The sequence below is a fragment of the Balaenoptera musculus genome, chromosome 7 (genome assembly GCF_009873245.2).
Source record: "Balaenoptera musculus isolate JJ_BM4_2016_0621 chromosome 7, mBalMus1.pri.v3, whole genome shotgun sequence".
Lineage (NCBI taxonomy): Eukaryota > Metazoa > Chordata > Mammalia > Artiodactyla > Balaenopteridae > Balaenoptera > Balaenoptera musculus.
Window position 1 is genome coordinate 5,420,882 of NC_045791.1, and position 21,877 is coordinate 5,442,758.

Genomic DNA, 21,877 nt, shown 5'->3' on the forward strand with positions numbered 1-21,877 from the left:
CATGTTCAGAATGCTAATTGCTCTATCATAAATTGCAGTGCCCAAATTAACATGACTGAGTATCACCACCGGATGTACTGATTGTTTACCAGATTAGCCATAACAATAGTGTCCACGATGACTGGCTTGGCTGAAGTTCCTAAGGTAAACTGCAGTCCCCGTGGGGGCTGGCCAGTGGTGACGTCATAGCAGTGACCTTCCAGTAACAGGTACTCCAGCTCATACTCAGCAGCCACTATGCTGTCCACCTGCAATATCAAAATTAAATCACTTGAAGACCACTCAGCAATAAAAAGAAACAAACTACTGATACATGCAACAACATGGATGAATCTGAAATGCATTATGCAAAGTGAATGAAACCAGACATAAAGGGCAACATACCGTATGATCACATTTATAAAAAATTCAATAAGAGGCAAAACTATAGGGATAAAAAGCAGATCAGCTGTTGCCTGGGGCCAGGGGGAGGAGGAGGGGTTACCTGCAAAGGGGCATGAGAGAACCTTTTGGAGTGATGGACATGCTCTGTATCTTGATTGTGCTGGTAGTTAACAAGAGTACACAACTTTAGAAACTACGGTGGGGTGGAAGGAGAGTCAGGAAAAAGGACACAGAAAAAAACAATAAGGAGATTATTCCTAAAGTACAGAGAGGATAAGATGCTCATCTACAAGAGTAGTACTGGGAAAAAAGCATGTAAGATGAAACTGCCAAATGAGTGAACAGATCTAAAAGCAAATAATGGAGAAGACAGATAAAACAATCCTACAAGGATTAGCTCATACGAGAAAAGAGAGAAACATCAGAGAGCAATGCAAATTCATCTTGGCCTTTGGAACGTAGCTGAAAATATTGCTATTCTAAATGCAAGTGTCCAAGATGAATTTAATGGCTCCATAATGGCATAAAACCATTCATGTTCTGCACCAACTGCCTAAATTATTGCTAATTTCTTGCAGAAAATAGGATACAACTACAAAGTCTTAGGGCAGCTTGGCTTTAGCTAATTAAAGAGTTTCTATCCCAGGCTAGTTCAGGCTTGGTTTTATAACCCTACCTAATCCTAACAGTGAACTACTTGGAGCTTAACATGTTATTGCAATACTAAGTTCCAAAAGTATAATAATAAGAGCTAAGAGGGAAACCTCCACATGCTCACAAGTCTCAGGCTCTGTATTTTCAGTGGAATGCAGAGAAACTGGAGGAAGCCTAAGAAAGAGGAGTAAAAACTCTGGGAGATACGGAAGAAACCTACTTTGCTTTTGTTTTTTTGTTTTGGGTTTTTAACAAATATTTATTATTTATTTGGCTGCACCTAGTCTTAGTTGCAGCATGCAAGATCTTCGTTGCAGCGTGCGGTAACTTCAGTTGCAGCAGGCGGGATCTTTTTTTTTTTAGTTGCGGCATGCAGGATCTAGTTCCCTGACCAAGGATCAAACCGAGGCCCCCTGCATTGGGAGCACGGAGTCTTAACCACTGGACCACCAGGGAAGGCCCTGCAAGAAACCTGCTTTGCATTTGATCTATACTTCTGTGCACTGTTCTTTAGTGCTTTGTGTGGTCTCTTCAACAAGAGTTGGTTCCTCAAGGGTTCCCTATTTGTTAAAAATATGGTGTGTACGTATGTACACATACACACACACGTGCGTGCACACTCTCTTTCTCTCTCTCTCCCTGCCACCAACTTAGTACCTAAGGGTTTCTACTTAAAGAAACTAGAGTTATTCAATCTCATGATAAGAGGGCTGCTAATTACTTTGGTAACTATCTTCAAGTTTCCAGTCTCCCAATTCCCAAGAAGACAGAACCAGAAAACAGGCTTCAATTGTAATAAGAGATATTTAAGGCAGACACAGAGACAAATGTTTTTAAAAAGGAAGAAGGCTCTGAGGCACCATAAGCTCCCTGGAAGTAAAGACCATGTCTTTTAATTCCTTTGTTAATACACTCTGAGCTAGGTGTAGAGTGAGGGCTGGGAAGAGACATCAGTGAAATGAAATTGCACTATCTTTGAAAATGGATTAGGGGAAAAGGACCACTTACCTTAGAGACTTCAAATACAGTTATATGGAAATAAATGAAACAGAGAACAGAAAAACAATAAAGAAAAACCAATGAAACCAAAGGCTGGTTCTTCGCAAATATCAACAAATGGAGACAAACTTTTAGCTAGACTGACCAGGAAAAAAAAGAGAGAAGAACCAACTTACTGAAATCAGCAAGGATAAAGGAAACATCACTATTCAATAAAAAAGACTATAAGAAAATGCTATGAATAACTATATGCCAACAAATTAGATAACCTAGATAGAATGGATAAATTCCTAAGAGACGCAAACTTTGAAAACTGACTCAAGACAAAATAGAAAATCTAAACAGACCTACAACAAGAGATTGAATCAGTAATTTAAAAATTTTCCAATCAGGCAAGAAAAGTATATAAAAGGCATCCAGATTGTAAAGAAAAAGTAAAACTCTATTTGCAGATGACACGATCTTATACAGGCTTGTACACTAAGAACTACAAAATACTGTTCAAAGAAATTAAAGACCTATATAAATGGAAAGACATCCCATTTTCATGGTTCAGAACACTTAATATTGTTAAGATGGCAATCTCTCCAAATTCATCTAGGGATTTAATGCAATCCCTATTGAAATCCCAGCAGCCTCTTCTGCAGATATTAACAAGCCGATTCCAAAATGCAAAGAACCCAGAATAGCCAAAACTGTATTGAAAAAGAAGAACACAACTGGAAAACTCACACTTCCTAATTTCAAAACTTACTACAAAGCTACAGTAAATAAGACAGTATGGTACTGGCCTAAGGACAGACACAGAGACCAATGGAATAGAATTCAGAGCCCAGAATTAAACCTTCACATTTAGGGTTAACTGATTTCTGAAAAAGATGTAAAGACCATTCAACGGGGGAAAGAATAGGTTTCTAAAACAAATGGTGCTGGGGCAACTGGATATACACATGCAAAGAATAAAGCTGGAACTCTGCCTCACACCATATACAAAGACTAACTCAAAATGAATCTAAGAAGTAAAATGTAGGAGTTTTAAACTGTGAAAGACCTAGAAGAAAACACCGGAGTAAATCCTTGTGACCTAGGATTAAGCAACAGTTTCTTAGCTATAACTCCAAAAGCACAAGCAACAAAAAATAGGTAAATTAGACTTCATGAAGATTAGAAACTTTTGTGCTTCAAAGGACGCCATCAAAAAAGTGAAAAGACAACCTGTAAAATGGGAGAAGATATTTGTAAAGCATGTATCTGACAAGAGACTTGCATCCAGAATATATAAAGAACTCTTACAATTCAACAATTAAAAGACAAGCCAATTTTTAAAAACAGGCAAAGGATCTGAATAGACATTTCTCCAAAGAAGATACACAAATGGCCAATAAACACATAAAAAAATGTTCAACATCATTTGTCATTAGGACAGGAATGAAAAATGATGCAGTCACTTTGGAAAACAGCTTGATAATCCCTCAAAAAGTTAAACATAAAATTACCATATGATCCAGCAATCCCACTCCTAAGTATATACCCAAGAGAAATAAAAGCGTATCTACAAAAACTTGTACACATATGCTCATAACAGCATTATTCATACTAGTAAAAAAGTAGAAACAACCCAAATGTTTATCAGTGAAATATAAATAAATAAATAATAAATAAAATGTGTGTATCCATACAATGGAGTACTATCTGGCAATAAAAAGGAGTGAAGTACTAATACATGCCAAAACATGAATGAACCTTGAAAATAATTTACGTGAAAGAAGCCAGTCACAAAATATATGACTCTATTTAGGTAAATGTAATAGAACAGGCAAATCCATAGAGAAAGAAAGTAGATTAGTGGTTGCCAGGGGCAAGGGGAATGGGGAGTGGTTACTTATGGGTATGGAGTTTTTTTTAGGGGTGATGAAAATATTCTAAAATTAGACAGTGGTGATGGATGCACAACTCTGTAAATATACTATAACTACTGAACTGTACACTTTAAAAGGGTGAATTTTATGGTATGCGAATTAGATCTACTAGGCTGTTATTTGTAAAAATACAATTATACCTGAACACTACTGTCTCAGAAGCCCACCTAGACTGTGGTCCAGTCTGTTCAGTCAGAGACTACCACCACTACATCTTCAACAGGCTGTGCATGTGGTTAGACACTGGGAAGCAAAGATATTCTTACCTCTTCTAAGTAAATGTTATCAAGGTCATACGGTGTTCTGACAGACTCTACCATCCAACTCTCAGGTGTGTTCAAGTTCAGAGTGAACAGAGGAGACTGTGGCATATCCAAAAATTTTGCTATTGGACCCTTAGCAAAGCTATTGTCTGAAGTAAAAGAAATCTCTGCTTCCAAGACATAACGGTAAAAGCTGAAATGGAAAAGAAAGATGTGAATTTTCTTTCAATGCAACCACAGTCCTTGAGCTTATACGCATCCACACAGGTAAACAACTGGCTTAAGACAAACTGGATTTGGAAGGGCTTCCTTCCAGACTGAGAAAAGTGTTTCCAAAACTACCTCTTGACCTAACTGTACATCCTGTGGTTCTTGCAGACGGGAGAGGAGAGCAGGGGAGGTGGGGCTGGGAGGGGAGGTCCTTCCTTCCTGCCCTGTTGGGGGGTGGGGGGATGGGGCAGCCGCTGCTGGAGTCACAAGCATGTCCTGAGCACTTGCCTCCCCTGAGCACTTGCCTCCCCTTGGTGAAAGAAACCCACTTTCCGCTCTCTCAAAAACAAAGTCCTAAGTGGTGGCTGAGTTCTCGGGCGCGCCCTGAAAACACTGTATGCAATCATTTAAACATTGCTCCTATCCGAGGATAATGGTGAAAGCTGGAACCCTTCCATCACTTTCAAACACAGCTTCAATTCACTCAGAATCTGACCTATAGAAGCCAGCGCATTCGCAAGGTGGCAATTTACCACAGTCCCCAGATGTGCTACACTATTACTACTGACTGCTTTCCAGGTGACCTGTTTCACAAATGACCATTCCAAAGCTCAGAGAGTATGCAGATAAGCCTGCCTTCCTTTCAAGATACATGCAAATGAGCCACATACATTCCAACTTAGAAATGACTGCTCTTCTAAGAAGAAGAAGTATAGACAAGTGTCTTTCTACACCACAGCACATTTTAACGTAAATTTAATAGCTACATTGATTCAAATGTTTTTAGAGAATTATGTAATTCTGACCAAAACAAAAAAAAAGGAAAGAAAACAAACCACAGGTGCAAGTGGCCTGGGTTAATTCCATTTTTTTTTTTTTTTTAATTTATTTTTGTCTGCATCAGGTCTTCGTTGCTGTGCGCCGGCTTTCTCTAGTTGCGGCGAGCAGGGGCTGCTCTTCCTTGCGGTGCTCAGGCTTCTCATTGCAGTGGCTTCTCTTGTTGCGGAGCACGGACTCTAGGCACGCGGGCTCAGTAGTTGTGGCTCACGGGCTTAGCTGCTCCGCGGCATGTGGGATATTCCCGGACCAGGGCTCGAACCTGTGACCCCTGCGTTGGCAGGCAGATTCTTAACCACTGCGCCACCAGGGAAGTCCCTAATTCCACCTTTAAATGCTCCCACGCTCACACTAAGTTCTTAGAACTTCTGATTAGTTCTTAGAAATTTAGGAAAACTGAACTTCAAAATAAGTGATTTTTTTCAAACATGAGGTCCATATATAAACCCATTTGATCCTTGACATTCAATTTCAGCTTTCAGATTGAGTGTAAATTTTTCCAGTGGTTGATTTCTTAACCAGTTTGTTTTACCTTTTTAAAGGCATGTCGGAAAGTTTAGATTGGCAGTTCATAAATACTCTTAGATTCATGTTGATCAGCTGAGTTAAAACCTAAAAGAGCAAACCAGATGACAAAACATAAAAATTTTCCCTACAAAGTGATATTTGAGATACAATATCTACATTGTCTCTTCAGAAATGTATCGACACTAAGTTAGGAGAGAGAACATTTCTTAATATCTGAAGCAAAAATACAAAGATAATAAATGTTATAAAGTCTGCACTGGATAAATCCCTAGAAATCACAGCTCTAGTGCACAATCTAAATCACACATACATATCACGTGGACAAAAACATGGGAAATAGGTCATTGCAAATAACTGCTCCCCACATATGTGGGGAAGCAAGACAGGCAATGGATATAGCTGTCTACACAAGGAAGAGTTTAAAGGTTCATCAGTGCAGCTTACAGACTATCATAGGAAAAAACACATACAAGTACCCACAAAAAAGGTTAACTGATTATACTTCAATAAAACTTAAAAAAAAAAAAAAAACACAACTCAAAAAAAAAATTGAGGCAACTATATTTTTGGCAGAGTTCTTTTAAATTTTTTTAAATTGCAATATCTTATATCTAAAAGACATTCTGCAGGGAATTCCCTGGTGGTCCAGTGGTTAGGACTTGGTGCTTTCATTGCCGAGGGCCCGGGTGCAATCCCTGGTCAGGGAACTAAGATCCCACAAGCTGTGCGACGCAGCCCAAAAAAAAAAGGCACATTACAAAAAACAATGCTAGTTATAAGAAAGGAAAATGATAAAGCAGAATGCTTTTACCTTTTTTACTCTTCGCCAAAATAAAGTATGGCAAAAATAAATTTAATTCAAAGACATTTTGCTCTGAATAAAGATAATTTTTTTTCTTAATTACATGAAGTAATCAACCAAACTTGTGCCTACTTTCAGAGGTTATTAAGTTGTTTTCAGAGCCATTACTAATCTTTATGAAAACATCTGCTCTGCCCAAGATGCCCTATAGCACTTTCCAATGCCCTTTAAAGATAACTAAGGGAAAACAATGCTCGCAGAGAATCTCAGGGTATGGGACCACTTCCGGCAAATACGATGTGACACAGATGACGGAAACTGCCTCTGCAGTTGTCCCTACCAAAAGCAACGGGGCAAGTCTCTGCGCTTCTCTGGTGACAGGGTCAACGATGGCCACGACATCAAAGTACGTCTCCCCTTCCTTTGGCCTCAGTTTAATTGCACTACAGAGATCAAAAAGATAAAACATTAATCTGGAGGCAAACAGGAAACAGTTGATTTCTTTGGGGGGGGATGGAGTGGGGAGACGACACATCCAACACAACCAATCAGCCCTCTTAACATTTCAAAAAAACTTTAGATCTAAAACAACAAGGTTACATGGTGGTCAACTATGTGATTACCTCTACCACAAAGTTTAAAAACCCTCTAAAAGCTTCTGATGTTTGTTTTTGACAGTTACATTATGCCAATTTTTATTTCTTGGCAAGAAGGTTATGAGGAGAGAAGAAATTGACTTTTTTAAATAGTAAAAGGAACATAAGAATATTACAAAAACTTGCAAAAGAGTGAAAAAGGAAATAAATAATCATAAAATCTCACCATCCCAACTCAACCACTTTGTGGCATATTTCTACATAGTCTTCCTTAAATGCCTATGTAAAGATGAGATGCACCTACAGGATATCAGCAATTTTATAATGATTTCATTCCTTCCCCCAAAAGTTTCTTATAAAGATTTTTCCATGTTGTTACACATCAATATCCTGAATAAGAAATAATCTTCGATTTACCAAGTGAACCTGCTGTCGTTTACTCAAGCTATTCCTTATTGCTGGACATTTACTTACTTACTTACTTATTTATTTTTAACATCTTTATTGGAGTATAATTGCTTTACAATGGTGTGTTAGTTTCTGCTGTATAACAAAGTGAATCAGTTATACATATACATATGTTCCCATATCTCCTCCCTCTTGCATCTCCCTCCCTCCCACCCTCCCCATCCCACCCCTCTAGGTGGTCACAAAGCACCGAGCTGATCTCCCTGTGCTATGCGGCTGCTTCCCGCTAGCTATCTATTTTACATTTGGTAGTGTATATATGTCCATATTGCTGGACATTTAGATGCCTTTCAACCTGTAAAGAACTTCTCACATCCAGTTTTTTTCACACTTGGAAATTTCTTGAGAATTAACATAGTCCTAGACATGGGATTACTGAGTCATAATGACACAAATATTTTTGTGGCTAATATGTCTCGTCAACCACATTTCCTGAAGAACTAAACAATTTTACAAGGCCAAGAAATGAACTTCACTACATCTTGTCAGCATTAAGTTATACAATTTTTTTGTCTGTTCTTAGTTAAGTGAAAAAGGACAACTCCTAGGATTTCTGGGGAGAACACGCATTTCCCCACATGTAATTTCTAGTTACATGGCCTCCTTCTAAAGCCACTTTGACTTAGGTGGCTTAAGAGAAGCAGGAGCCTCTGATACATTTTAAAAAGGAATAAACTTGAAAGGATTTAAAAATACATCCAATTTTCCCCAAACATTAATTGCTTAATCAATGCTTATCTTTGTAACACTATTTTAATGTGGTTTTGAAATTAATCACCACTTTTATGCAAAAACATTTACCCAGTGGGATGAAAACAAAAGTTCAAAACAGAACATAATAACTAATAAAACTGGGTGAACACAGTTTAAATGGGAATGAAGGTTATTTCAAATCTTAACTGTTTTGGAAATAACCATCAGAATAGCTTTGTGACTGTACTGCAACACATGCTTTCAATTTGATATTAATAATTCCAGCTACCAATAATTATTCCAATACATTTTTTTTACTCTAATACAGCTGTTCTCAAAGTATGGCTCCAGACTGGCAGCATGAGCTTTACCCAGGAATCTGTAAAAAAACAAATTGTCAGGCCCCAACCCAGACTTACTGAACCAGCAACTCTGGGGGTAGGTCCAGCAATCTGCATCTCAACAAACTCTCTAAGTAAAAGCCAAAGTGTAAGAGCCACTGCCGTCAGATAACCTGGACCTCTGTGGTACTCTAGAATCTAGAAGGAAGAGTGCATTAGAGAATAGCATTATACAAACTCTCCCAAAGGAAACGAGAAGAGGGGTCCCAAACAGTCCTCTAGAGCACAGAGTGTGGGTCAGGTCCCTAAGCCTGGCTGGTTTGGGGTAGAGCTCTGTACGGCATACCCATGTCCTGAGCCAGTGCTCTAGGTGACCCACAACAGACATCCTCAGAAACTGACCCTGTAAGGTCTTTTAACCACCCCCGCATCTCTGCAGCAAAAAAGAGGGCAAGACAAACACCAAGAAAAGAGGAATATTGGCGTGGAAATGGAGAACAATATAAACTGACAACACGATGCTTAAATACACTTGCTGTATTCATCAGAGAAAAGACCAGAATAAGGCTGAAAGTGACAGACACAGAAAGAAGCAACATTAGGGGAATCACCCACATTTTTGAGAGGTGAGTAGAGCAAACGTCAAGGGACCCAGCGCTTCGCCAATCTTAAGGTACGCAGGAGTCACCTGGGGGATCCTGTTACGACAAAGATTCTGATTCGGGAGGTCTGGGCGGCGGCCAGAGACTCTGCCTTTCCAACAAGCTCACAGACAGTGCCCTGTTCCATGGACCACACTTTCAGGGAAAGGGTATACATAACCAGTAATTCAGACTTCTTGTTTCTTGCGTAAATAAGAAACTTCTGACTTAAGTATAACAAACACTCATTTAACTAACACGACCCCAATAAAAATAACTTCTCTAATTGAAATTTGTATCATAATAGAATTTGTAATTAGGACATTTTAATTATATATGACTCATGGAGAAAACAATGTGCTGAACAGGGAAGAGGTCTTGCTCAGGTCTTGGCTATGATAGGCAAACAAGACGGCAGGTCAATTAGGAATGCTTCCTGTGGTAGTACCCAGACCATGTCACTTCCTGAAACCATACAGAGTAAAGAGAGGATGGTGCTAGGGGGCAAAATCCAACCAGGGTGATTATTAGCAAGGAGCCACAGCCAGTGAGAAAGGAGAGGATCTCCATTCTAGCCTGGAATCATCAGTTCAAATTTTATCCCCCGAGGACTGGCTGTGAGAAAGCACAGGTCAATTAAACCAAAGTCCAGTTTACCCCGGACTAATTAAATCAGAACCATAGAGGAGCAGGATGCAGGCTTCTGCGTCTGAAGCCTCCCGGGCGCCCCTAAGGTGCAGTCAGGGTGTACACCTTCCCGGGTACATCGACTGTAGACGTCCTTCCTCAAGACAAGTTAACCTTGAATCTAATCACGAGCGAGCAACCCAGGCTGGGGGACACTCCACAAGACAACCGGCCTGGACTCTTAAAAACGTCAGTGTCATAAAAGACCAAAAAAACCCCCAAAACAAAAGAAACACCCCAAAACTGTTCTAGCTTAGAAGAGACTAGAGACACAACAACCGACTGCAATGTGTGATCTGGACCAAACAAGCAAACAGCTGTAAAAAGTCATTACTGGGCATCGGAGAAATTTGAAAACGGACCAGTATTACATAATATTACTTTATCAAGGTTAGACTGCTGAGGTATGCTTAACAGTACTATGGAGATACTCCCAGTACTCAGGAGATATATGCCGAAGAATTTAGGCATGATATATAATGATGTCTGCAACGTACTTTCAAATGGTTCCCCAAAACTGTGAGTGCATGTATGTCTGTATGCAAGCATATACTATACACACACACAGGTAACTGTGTCACAATGTCTACAACTGGTGAAGCCAGATTAAAGATATTTGGGTATTCACTATAATAGACTTTCAGCTATTTTCTAGGTTTGAAACTTTCCAAAATAAAAAACTGGAAAACAAAAGACAAGGACTTCCTTATAATGCTATACTTATTTTTGTTCTACTGAAAACAAGACACTTTTCAATAAAAGATGAGACAAGTGCTCTAACGACCTGTTTATTCTTTAATATCAGAAAATGACAACTGATCGGTTTCATTAAATGCTTTCTGTTTTCTTAAAGGGTATATTCAGAACTATTTCAGATTTATTTAGAAATAAATGTCAACTTCTATGCAACTGAAATCTGTTACATGAGTTTTATATACGAATATGAATATATATAAAAACCACATGCCAAATTTTCCATTCCTGTAAGAGCTTATATACACACTTTATATGGAAAAATAAAGGAGCTGAGGTAAAGGTAAATATGCACAAATTCAACATTGATTCTATACCTGTGCCTGTCTTCGAAAAACTGGTACTCGATTCTTGCATCTCCTTTTGGTTGAGCTGACAGGAGAGCATCCACCTTCATTACCAAGTCACTCGCCCTGAAAGACGTGGTTGGTGAAAATTTAGCATCTCTTTTACTGAAGGTTTTCCAATTGTTGCTGAACATAATATAATCAACCTAAGTACTGAATGCCAACAAGCTGGTCTAAAGAAAATATAAACTTTGTATCAACTGGCATGAGAAAAAAGTACAGATTTTGTCACTGGTAAATTTTATAGCCCTGGGGTAGGTGCTGATGTTTCCATATGTGAAATGGAGATAATGCCTACTTTGCATGGCTCTTGTAAATACTGCACTGGTGAAACAGAGAAAATAAAGCACTCAGCTCAGGGCCTGGCCCATAACTCTCCCTCACCCTCTTCTAAATAACTTTATTACTTTTTATGATCATTAGAGTAATAATTTACCAAAAAAACATTCAGGAAAAAAATATAAGGAGAAAATGGAGATACACACAATAATAGCAAATTCAAGAAATAAGTATTGATAACATTTTAGTTCATCATTCTTCCATATTTTAAAATATATATATCTACACACACAAAAGTGGTACTATATTATTTGGTAACCTGATTTTTCATTTAATAATATATCATAAACATTTTGTTGGATAATAAGTATACGGGTACATCAATATTTTCAATGACTGCATAATATTATATTTATGGATACATCATAATCTATTTCACTATTACAATCAACATCACGGTAAACAACTTAGAAAAGCATTTCCGCTTTCCCGGCCCCTCCTAACTTAATTTCTAACCAAGGAAGATCTTGAACTAAATCATGAGACTGAAAAAATGCTCTAATCTGTTGAATTGAGGACTAAATTCTAAGAATGCTGAAATATATTTGAATATATTCGTGAATATATTTGAACTGGAATCAAGCCTATGTATAGGCTTGACGTATCTCTCATCGAACCAAACAACTGTATCAAATTACATCTTTTGGTACGTCTCAGTACTAACTCTGAATACATATGAAACAGGCCATTTGCTTCCTGTGAGGTGTCAACACTGCCACAGAATACGTCAAGGGATACTTGGTTCTGCGGACTGGGACGAGCACCATGGTCACAGAGCCCGCAGGTCAGCGTCGGACGGCTGAGCACGGCCTCCCGGCTGCAGGCCTGGGTCACGCTTTCACGCGTGGCTGGCACGCACGACCAAGGTGGAGCGGCCCTGGCACTAACGAAAACCCGAGGCAAGCAAGGTCACTCTGGGAACCCGAACAGTTTTAGCATCAATCTTCCGGCAGCCCCATGACTACCTTATTTCCCTAAACTCAACCAGGACAGACCCAGAGCCATCTCTGGTTGGTAAAAGGCAAGTCTTCTGTGCATAGTCTGGCAACTATATCGTCCACAAGGACTCCCAGGGGCCCCCCAAAGCCTCCACAGAGACAGGGAGTGGTCCAAGGGACACCACGCCAAACCTATGCCTATGACACAGTGGCTTCAAATCAGGGGGTACCTCCCGGCCTGCATCAGGGAAGTGTTTCCTAGGCTAAAACAGGGGCATCACTCAACAACCAATGAGGTGGAAGGAAACCTCTTTATCTGTAGCCCCAGTTTGGGTGAGATGAAAAAAGATTCCTTTCCGTATCACACAAAACTTGGCAAAGAGACTACTTTCGCAGCTATCAAAGTCAACACTTCACTAAGACATGCATCTTGAACTCTGCAGCATCATGATGTATGAAATAGATGAAGAAATAAAACAGAAGAACTTTAAAATTCTATATCCTCAAACGATGCATCAAAGAACACTATCAAGAGAGTGAAAAGTCAACCCATGGAGTGGGAAAAAATACCTGCATATCATACAGCTATAAGGATTGATATCCAGAATATAAATGAACTCCTACAACTCAACAACAAAATAAATAATTAAAAATGAGCAACAGACTTGGATAATGTTTTCCCACAGATATCCAAATGGTCAATAAGCACACAAAAAGATGCTCAACATCACTAATCATCAGGGAAGTACAAATCAAACCACAAGGAGATACCACTTCACACCCATTGGAATGGGTATTATCAAGAGAACAGAAAATAGTAAGTGTTGGTGAGGATGTGGAGAAATTAGAACCCTTATGCATGACTGATGGGAAAGTAAAATGGTACAGCCTCTGTGGAAAAAGGTATAATGTTTCCTCAAAAACTAAACATAACCATACATCCTCCAGCTACACATTCATTTGATATTTAATGCAGAAACCATGTGAATATGACTATGAGCTTCGGTTACACAGCAGGTACACAGACCAGTCAAATATTTATTTTTTCCCATTGAGAAATAACTCATTAAAATATAAAAGCTAATAACACTGAAAGAATTAAAATAACAATAAAGAACCAACAATAACCAACTCATCATCACTTTTGGAATATGCAAGAAAAAAAACTCATTATTCCATACTAGCAAATAAAGAAAAAGAAACATTTAACTTGTCTTTTTTTTTCCTGAACAAAATAAAACTGAAAGGTAATTAAAGAGATAATGAGGGAAAGTATTTCTTTACATAAGTATTCCAAGGAAATAAATAAAATCACCTCTCTACTTCTGCATATCTTTGAAATTTTCCACAATCAAAAGTTAAAAAAAAAAAGAATCAAAATGGAGAGAACTAACCCAGTTCTTTAAACAGCTGGCTACAAAATAAATTAACTCGTTTCAACAGAAGTATAAATAAACACTGGAATTGAAGAACATTATTATATTTTAAAGCTGGAGATAAAACATCTTGGAATAGGTAGCATCAGGAAAGTCCAATTAATATAGCCCCTGTGACATGAACTGATTCATTTCTTCTATGGCAAAACTTACACATCTTCTTCTACCCGAAGCTGTTGAATATGAGATTTGATTTTCTGTCCTGAAGTTTTTAAGATGATATTTTCTAGGAGGTGGAAATCATCTTGATTAAAGAGTTCACTGTCCTCCAGTGGCCCAATGATCTGTGAAGAAGAGCAGGGTGGTCAGTGCTGGAATCAGCGGGCTGCAGAGAAGTCCTTGGTTGTCCTCAGGCTACCTTACAAACCAAATCACTTTACAGACCCGAAACACTTTTACATCTAAGTCAAATCAATGAAAAAAGTGAAAATAAAACCCATATCAACTCATACGGTTATTCACTTATCAATTCCTCAACTACACAGAGTATATGTAGACTTGAATACTTTTTTTACAGTAAGCAAACTCAGAAATAAAATAGCAGTATCATTTTCATTAATTCTCACTGAATAGAAATAAGAAAGCCAAAATAGAAATGCAGTGGTAGATATCAGAGATTTCACCCTAAGGGCTAAGAGTTTAAAGTTTGGTATGTCCGCCATAGTCTCATTTCCGTGGCTGCAGATATTTATGAAATAGTCTAAGCATAAACCAATTAAGTTCATATAGACTGCACAAACCATAAACATGATCCCCACACGGGACGAATACTTTACGAATCACAGGTCTTATGGATTTGGGTTCTGAGAACCACCACACTCTCACCGCCTTACACAATGGCAGGACAAAATTAAACAGGAGGAAGGTTTCACACAAGGACGTTTCTGTCAAAATGAGCAAACTTCCTTTAAAACAAGGGAGCAGAAATGATCATCAGCGCTGCACAAGCCCTAATCACCTTGGGAAAAAGTGGCTCTGCTTGAAGAGCTTACTAGCTTCAGAGGAGAATGCGGCCAAGACTGTTCACTGATCTAATTTGAAGTCAACCTTGTCTCAGGACAAAGCTCTCACCCTTCCATTGCTGATCACTGCCCTCTGTCCCTTCTTCAGCTTCAGAACATCCCTGCAGTACATGGCATGAGACAAAATGAAATCCATTTTGGAAGACTCAAAGACCTCTTTAAAAAGACTGAAATCCATGCCCTAGGAAAGTAATTGTTATTAAGGAAAAGTAATTGTTATTAAGAAAACCATAAAAATGAATAATCATACGAATAAATCATAAAATGCTCTTTTAGTGGAACGTAGTGACTAATTTTAGTAATTAACACTACGATGTCTCTGTTCCCCACTCTCCCTCCCATTTTTTCCCAACCTCCCACTTATCAAGTAATGCTTATTTCCTTTTCCTGTTCCTTTATGTAATCGTTCAATTGGCAAACTATAATTCATGATACCTTTATTCTGCATTTTAAAATCTTGCTAATTTCAAGCAAGAGTCTTTTTTTTAACTGAAATATCAAGTACATTCATCATTTTATAAGAAATCTTAAAACTACAAAACAGTCAAAAGTATGTAACATAAATTAATAAAATGGGCTTATATTGGAAACACATCAAGAACACATAAGCCTCTAACTCATTAAGTAGCTTAAATCTCTATAAACAAATATTTTTCTTTGTTCTACAAACAAATCAAATATTATCTGTCTTTTAAAAACTTACAAAACCAATGGCTTTGTGCTTAATACATATATAAGCTTATATCATGCACATCTTGAAGCCTAGCAAGTTTAAAAGTAATAAAGGGAATATGGCAGAATTGTTATTTCTTGGTAAGACCAAGAATTTAAAAAAATTTTTTTTAATTTAAAAAATTAAAAAAAATTTTTTTTTGGAAAAAAAAAATGCTACCTATTCCAATTAAAAAAAAAAAAATCATCTGAGCTACAATCGCAAATCCTGATCATCAACAGGAACAGGACACATCAGCGCATGGGAATGAACTTCTGAAATAACAATACAAGGCAGCCTCATGCCACACACAGACTTACCCCAACGGAGAACTCCCCAATGTCAGCTCCTGCAGCCAGGGCCTCTGCAGTCTCCTCCTTGGCCATTTTTGTAATGAAGTTCTTAGCAGAGTTGGAGGTCTGTGTTTGGAGAGCTGCCCAGATTGCTCTGGAGACCTGAGTTTTCTCATAGCTTATATCTTCACTAGGATTATTGATCATGCTTACTCTAACATTGTTACTGGATTTCTATTTACAAAAAGGGAAATAAGAGTTATACGGTAGATGTCTTGAATTTAAAAAGCAGCATTAACATCAGTCATACCCCATAAGTAGCAAATAACACTTAAGTCTTTGGTAGTTCTCCTCTGCATACAGAGTAAAATTAAAGTGCTATAATCAGGCATTCAAACCCCTACATGAATTGGCCCCCAGCCTACCTTTCCAACTTCATTTCTTACCATCCCTGTAAATGCAGCATACATTACAGACCGTCAGAGTCCTGTATTTCCCCAACACATTTTGCGTTCTTCTAATGCATGTTATGCCTCACATTGGTATGTGAACCCCAGCTACACCCATCTTCATTTCCTTAAGTCCCAACCCTCTTGAAGGGCTCTGCTCAGACCCTTCATTCACATGACCTTTCCAGATTTCTAGTAAAAATTAATCTCTCCTTGGGTCAAAAGTCAAGAATCCATGTGGGAGAAGATATCTGGGGCCCACAAAACCAAAAAGGCCATAAGCAACAGAAATTCATATTCATGTGTATCTAAAAACATGTACAAGAGTATTCACTGCAGCATTCTTCTAGCCCCAATCTAGAAACAACCCAATTGTCCATCAAACAGACTAAACAAACAAAACTCTGTGGTACAGCCATATGATACAATACTGCACAATGAAAAAGAACTAACTACCACTACCTGTAATATCAGGGGTAAATCTCCAAAATGTTGAGTAAAGAAACCAAACACAAACAAATACGTATTATAAGAGTCCACTTAACTAAAGTAAAAAGCAGGCAAACCTCGGATGTGAGAAGAGGGACAGGGGAGGGCTAGTGATGTGGCCACAGGCAGGGGCGTGCTTTCAGGACTTCAGTAATTCTGTTACTGTACCTGTGTGGTGGTCATATGGGTGTGTTCACTCTGTGACACTACATCCTATTGATTTGTGCATGTCTTTTGAACCTATATTTTACTTCAATTACTCCCTCCCTGTTCTCCCACTTTTCACCACTTGAGCATTTGTCAATTTGAGTTAGAGTGCGTTATACGTACATCGTCCTTCACCTGGACTACTCCTGACACAACTGACCGCACCATCTAGTCTGTTCCCTTAGACAATAAAGGCACTCAGTGAAGCTGAAATCACCTGGATATTTCAGTAAGCCTCCTTGGGACGCAGAGTGGCAAGGGGACACAGGAGGGGTGTGAAACTTGGATGAAGATCCAATCTGAAACCGCTCAGGAAAAGGAAATGTAACATCTCTCTCTCTGACAATGACAATCTCTAGAAGGGTTGATTATTTTTCAGCCGTTCACCACTGCCCATTCACTCCATTTCTATGGTTTATATGCTGCACAGCTTTCAGACCACCCGTATGTGCATCCCTCTGCATGCCTACACCTACTTCTATTATACATGTGCTAATGTGCCTCCGTGGTATTTCTCCCATATCTGGACCTCTCTCAATATAAGGACCCTGTCTCTCCCATACAATATACAACACAAACTTTGCAGCATCTCTGCAGCAAGAACGTGAATGGTCATACAATAAAAACTTGTCTATGATGACGATCTTATTATTTTTTCCTCTAAAAGAATCTATTCCTGGGACTTCCCTGGCGGTCCAGTGGTTAGCACTCTGTGCTGCCACTGCAGGGAGCCCGGGTTCGATCCCTGGTCAGGGAACTAAGATCCTGCAAGCTGCACGGCACAGCCAAAAAAAAAAAAAAAATCTATTCCCTTACATAAAGCCAGAATATTGCAGTCTTCTCTGTTTTCTCACTAGCTGCCAGACCTCTGAAAAAACAATGCTTCTTTCCCTCAAGCACCAAAAAAGCAGGATCCAGCCTCCCCACCAGAACATTATCAGCACACATATGCCCATGAAGATAACTGCAGCCTCAAACAAAGATACAGAATGAAGTCGTAGATACTTGCCTGATGTTTAATAGCATCATACAATAATTGCCTTCCAGGAGGGCTATCAAAATCCCCAACAATCCAAAAAGTTACTGGCCTAATAAAAGAATCATCTATAGAAAAACAAAAACAACATATTGAGTGGGAGGGGAAAAAGCACATCCTATGTTTCAATATTGCTATTAAGCCAAGTAATTTCTGAAAACCATGCAAAAAATAAGAAAATGACAAGCTTAATAAAGATACAAAGCAAAAGTATTGAAACTTTGGTACTAGAATGAAAGCAGGGTAACCTTCCACGTGGCTTAATTAAAAACTAAGAACATGCAGTTATTAATTCTATTTTGATTTGGGTATCTGTTAGCATGTAAAATGAAAAAGAGTCTTTGAACGTGTGGATAACATATTATAGTCTTTAATCATATTCATTTATTAACTTTCTGAAATATAATCCTTGGCAAACATTTACACACAGAATTTATCTGCATTGATAAATTATCTGTTACCCACAGGTTACAGAGACATCCCAATAAAGTGTCAATAAATTCTGAATTACAGTGGTGCCTGAAACCACATAAGATAGTTAACAAAAGGAATAGAACATTCTGAAATTTAAAGTTACCATAGATTTCCTTGGAGGACATTCCTGGACAAAAGTAAAGGAAAAAGAGTAGAAGAAAAGAAAATGTCATTTCTCTAATTAATGCCAACTGTAAGAGTCAAATTTTAAATAATGCCCAACATCACCTATGCTTCTTTTTGCTCCTTAGTCCCACTAGGGTTACAGCACTGTTCCAGGACCCCTCAGAACCAACTTCTTTGAAGAAACAAATGGAGCAATTGCCTGTACTTAACATATATCTGGGAAACCAGAAATTCTCTCTGGGAGAAGACCACAGTGGATAAAAATAGCTGCCTTAGGGACTTCCCTGGCGGTCCAGTGGTTAAGACTCCATGCTCCCAATGCAGGGGACACGGGTTTGATCCCTGGTCAGGGAACTAAGATCCCACATGCCACATGGGGCAGCCAAAAAAAAAAAAAAGCTGCCTTGCATGACAGTCAGTGCCCTGAAAGGGTAATAAGTGTGACCAGAGGGGAAAAGCACCCGTCTGCCATTAAGAGGATATCATTTTACACAATTTTAATCTGAATAAATAACTGCATCAAAATCAGTTTAAAAACGTGCACAAGGATTTCTTGTACCAAGAAATTTGATCTTACAAATCCTAAAAACATTTAACCCAATACTGTCATTGAAGAGACAAGTCAAACCAATTTTCAATCCATTAACCCATTTTTACATCATAATTTTTCCTATTTTGAACCATGAAAAAATTTTTCCTTTTACCTTTAATGTCTAATATAAAATTTATAAAGACAACATCTGAATTTTCAAATATATATAAAAAATTAAATTTTAAACAGATATTTTCTAGGCTCAAGTAATTATACAAAATAATAAAAGAAATTATGGAATCTCTTTCCCAACAGACACTAAAAATTAAGGTTTTTGTAAATACTAAAAAAAAGGAAAAACAAGTTGAATCCAAGGTAAGCCTAAAATGTATTACCTTTCTTGGTCAGATAATTCATACTATTGGCTATAGCGGCAGTCCTGCCTTGGGAATCCAAGACGGTAAATCTAGCATAATCATCCACAAAAAAGTTATCTGAAAGAAAAATTAGATTTATAATTAGTATGCCTAAATTCAATTTAATGTAAATATTCAATTGATAATCTCATTTGACCATAATATACATTTTAATAAAATGCATGAGCGAAATACATTGTTTCACGTTTATTGAACAAGTTCACAACATGACCCACCCCATTAATCACATTTTAAGACACAAATAGAAAATGTACACATCTCACACATAACTCTCAGATATGTGTTTGTCAGTTTGATGGTTTAAATTTATTCTATTCCCACTCTTTTCACTTTATACCTACAGGATGATCTTTTAAAGAGACCCCCTTAACTTCATCTCTCCTTTCCATAGTCCATCCCCATGGTAAACTCTTCCCTATCCTATTTGGGGGTAAGAGGGGATGAATGGGAGAGAAAATATTTTAAAAAAACTCTTGTTTTAGTTATTTCACATCTATCAAAGTAACATTTTTAACCTTAACAGAAACAAAAGGTCATTTTCAGATATGTATCTTTTCCGATTAGTGCCTATGGGCAATGCTCTTATTAATCATTTCCCCCTCAGATAACTCTTGATAAAATTCCAGTTTCATCAAGTCATTCCCTTGCTCTCAATACTTTGTAATTTCTTCCTACCTACAAACTGGTCCCCAGCCTGGTATCATAAACCCCTTCTCCATCTCCGGCAATCTTCCCAGGCCTTTGCATTATTTACTCCCCAATACAAATGCCCCGTTTCTTGCAATGTCCTCCAAGCACATCTTGCTTGCCCACCCTCCCATGTATTTGTCTGTCCACCCACTCACCCATCTATCCTTTCATTCAACAAAGCACACCAAGGGCCTACTATCTGTTCAGTCAATAGTCTAGGCAAAGGTAAGCAATGGTAAGTAAGACAGACACCGCCCATGACTTCGTGTAGCAGAGGGGAGGAAGCACCATAGCCTTAAAACCGAGTTGCCAGACAGCAAAGGCCAAGAGCAGCGTCGATGATGGAGCTATGACAACTGGGTTAGGAGGATACCAGCTGCTCTTTCACTGGGGGCTCCAAAATGCTCACCAAGCAAACTGCATCCTTGCCACTGCGGACTAGCATCGCTTCACAGCTGAGGGCTGTAACGCTCAGTGGAGAAAGATACCCCCAAACACAACTATTTTCATGGTCCTTATTCATGGGTACTCCAAAGATAACTCTTTGTAATTTAATTTAAAATGATGGAAACAACAAAAACTCAGGACAAAATTCATAATACTGCTTGCCTTGCTCTACTAATACTTTTGGTAAAAAGCACTTTCTTACTACTTTCTTTTTCAAATATAAGCATACATGTGCATTTTTCCTCTGCCTATATTTAAACATTTCCTTCTGCCTGAAAGGAAAGGAATTTAGTTTCAAGTAGAATAGGGGTAGTTGCAATAAAGTAACAACCATAAACAGACCTATACATTCACTGTATTCAACTACAACAACAAATACACTTGGTTTTGACTTCACCATTACACATATCCTTTCTTCCCCAGTGAGATTTCCTGAGCAAGTGGTGACTCTACTGTATTTCCAGCAGTTTGTTAAAGTGGCCTTAAGAGTCTCCAGGGAAAGCAAAAGGAACAAATTATACCTGGGCTTAACCTCTTAAAAAAGGTATTCTTGTGGAAACAACCTAAATACTCATCAACTGAGGAACAGATAAGCAAAGTGTGGCCTATCTACACTATGGAATATGAATCAGTCATAAAAAGGAATGAAGTCCTCCAGAACTGTCAGACAATGAAGTTATACTTATGTTTGTGATTTATGATATTTATTACCTGAAAAAAAAAAAAAAGGAATGAAGTTCTGAGACAGGCTACGACATGGATGAACCTTAAAAACTTTATGCTAAGTGAAAGAAGCCAGTCACAAAAAACTTCCAATTACATGAAATATCCAGAACAGAAAAATCCATAGAAACAGAAACTTAATTAGTGGCTGCTGAAGGACAGGAGAAGGGGGAAATGGAGAGTAACTACATCATTTCTTTTGGGGGGGGTGATAATGTTCTAATGTCAGTGTGATGCTCACCCAACTCTGCGAGCATACTAAAAACTGTGCACTTTACAACTGTGCACTTTGAAAGGTTGAGTTTTATGGCAGGTACACCAGGGGTCGCCAATCCCCGGGCCATGGGCCAGTACCGGTCTGTGGCCTGTTAGGAACCGGGCCGCACAACAGGAGGTGAGCAGCAG

General features: G+C 38.4%; 1 protein-coding gene across 2 annotated transcripts in view; it reads right to left on the reverse strand.

Annotated features, from left to right (window-relative positions):
* UGGT1 (UDP-glucose glycoprotein glucosyltransferase 1) overlaps nt 1–21,877 on the reverse strand; it is a 107,310-nt gene that overhangs the window by 20,696 nt on the left and 64,737 nt on the right. The window contains exons 20-30 of one of the 2 annotated variants that reach the window (XM_036857085.1): nt 19,571–19,669; nt 18,621–18,644; nt 18,017–18,111; nt 15,890–16,096; nt 14,907–15,038; nt 13,989–14,119; nt 11,093–11,188; nt 6,937–7,039; nt 5,799–5,878; nt 4,223–4,412; nt 90–248 (exon numbers count right to left, since the gene is read on the reverse strand). In XM_036857085.1, coding sequence (XP_036712980.1) covers nt 90–248; nt 4,223–4,412; nt 5,799–5,878; nt 6,937–7,039; nt 11,093–11,188; nt 13,989–14,119; nt 14,907–15,038; nt 15,890–16,096; nt 18,017–18,111; nt 18,621–18,644; nt 19,571–19,669 — 1,316 coding nt within the window. The remainder of the gene's footprint in view (nt 1–89; nt 249–4,222; nt 4,413–5,798; nt 5,879–6,936; nt 7,040–11,092; nt 11,189–13,988; nt 14,120–14,906; nt 15,039–15,889; nt 16,097–18,016; nt 18,112–18,620; nt 18,645–19,570; nt 19,670–21,877) is intronic. The other variant, XM_036857086.1, reaches the window with a different exon arrangement.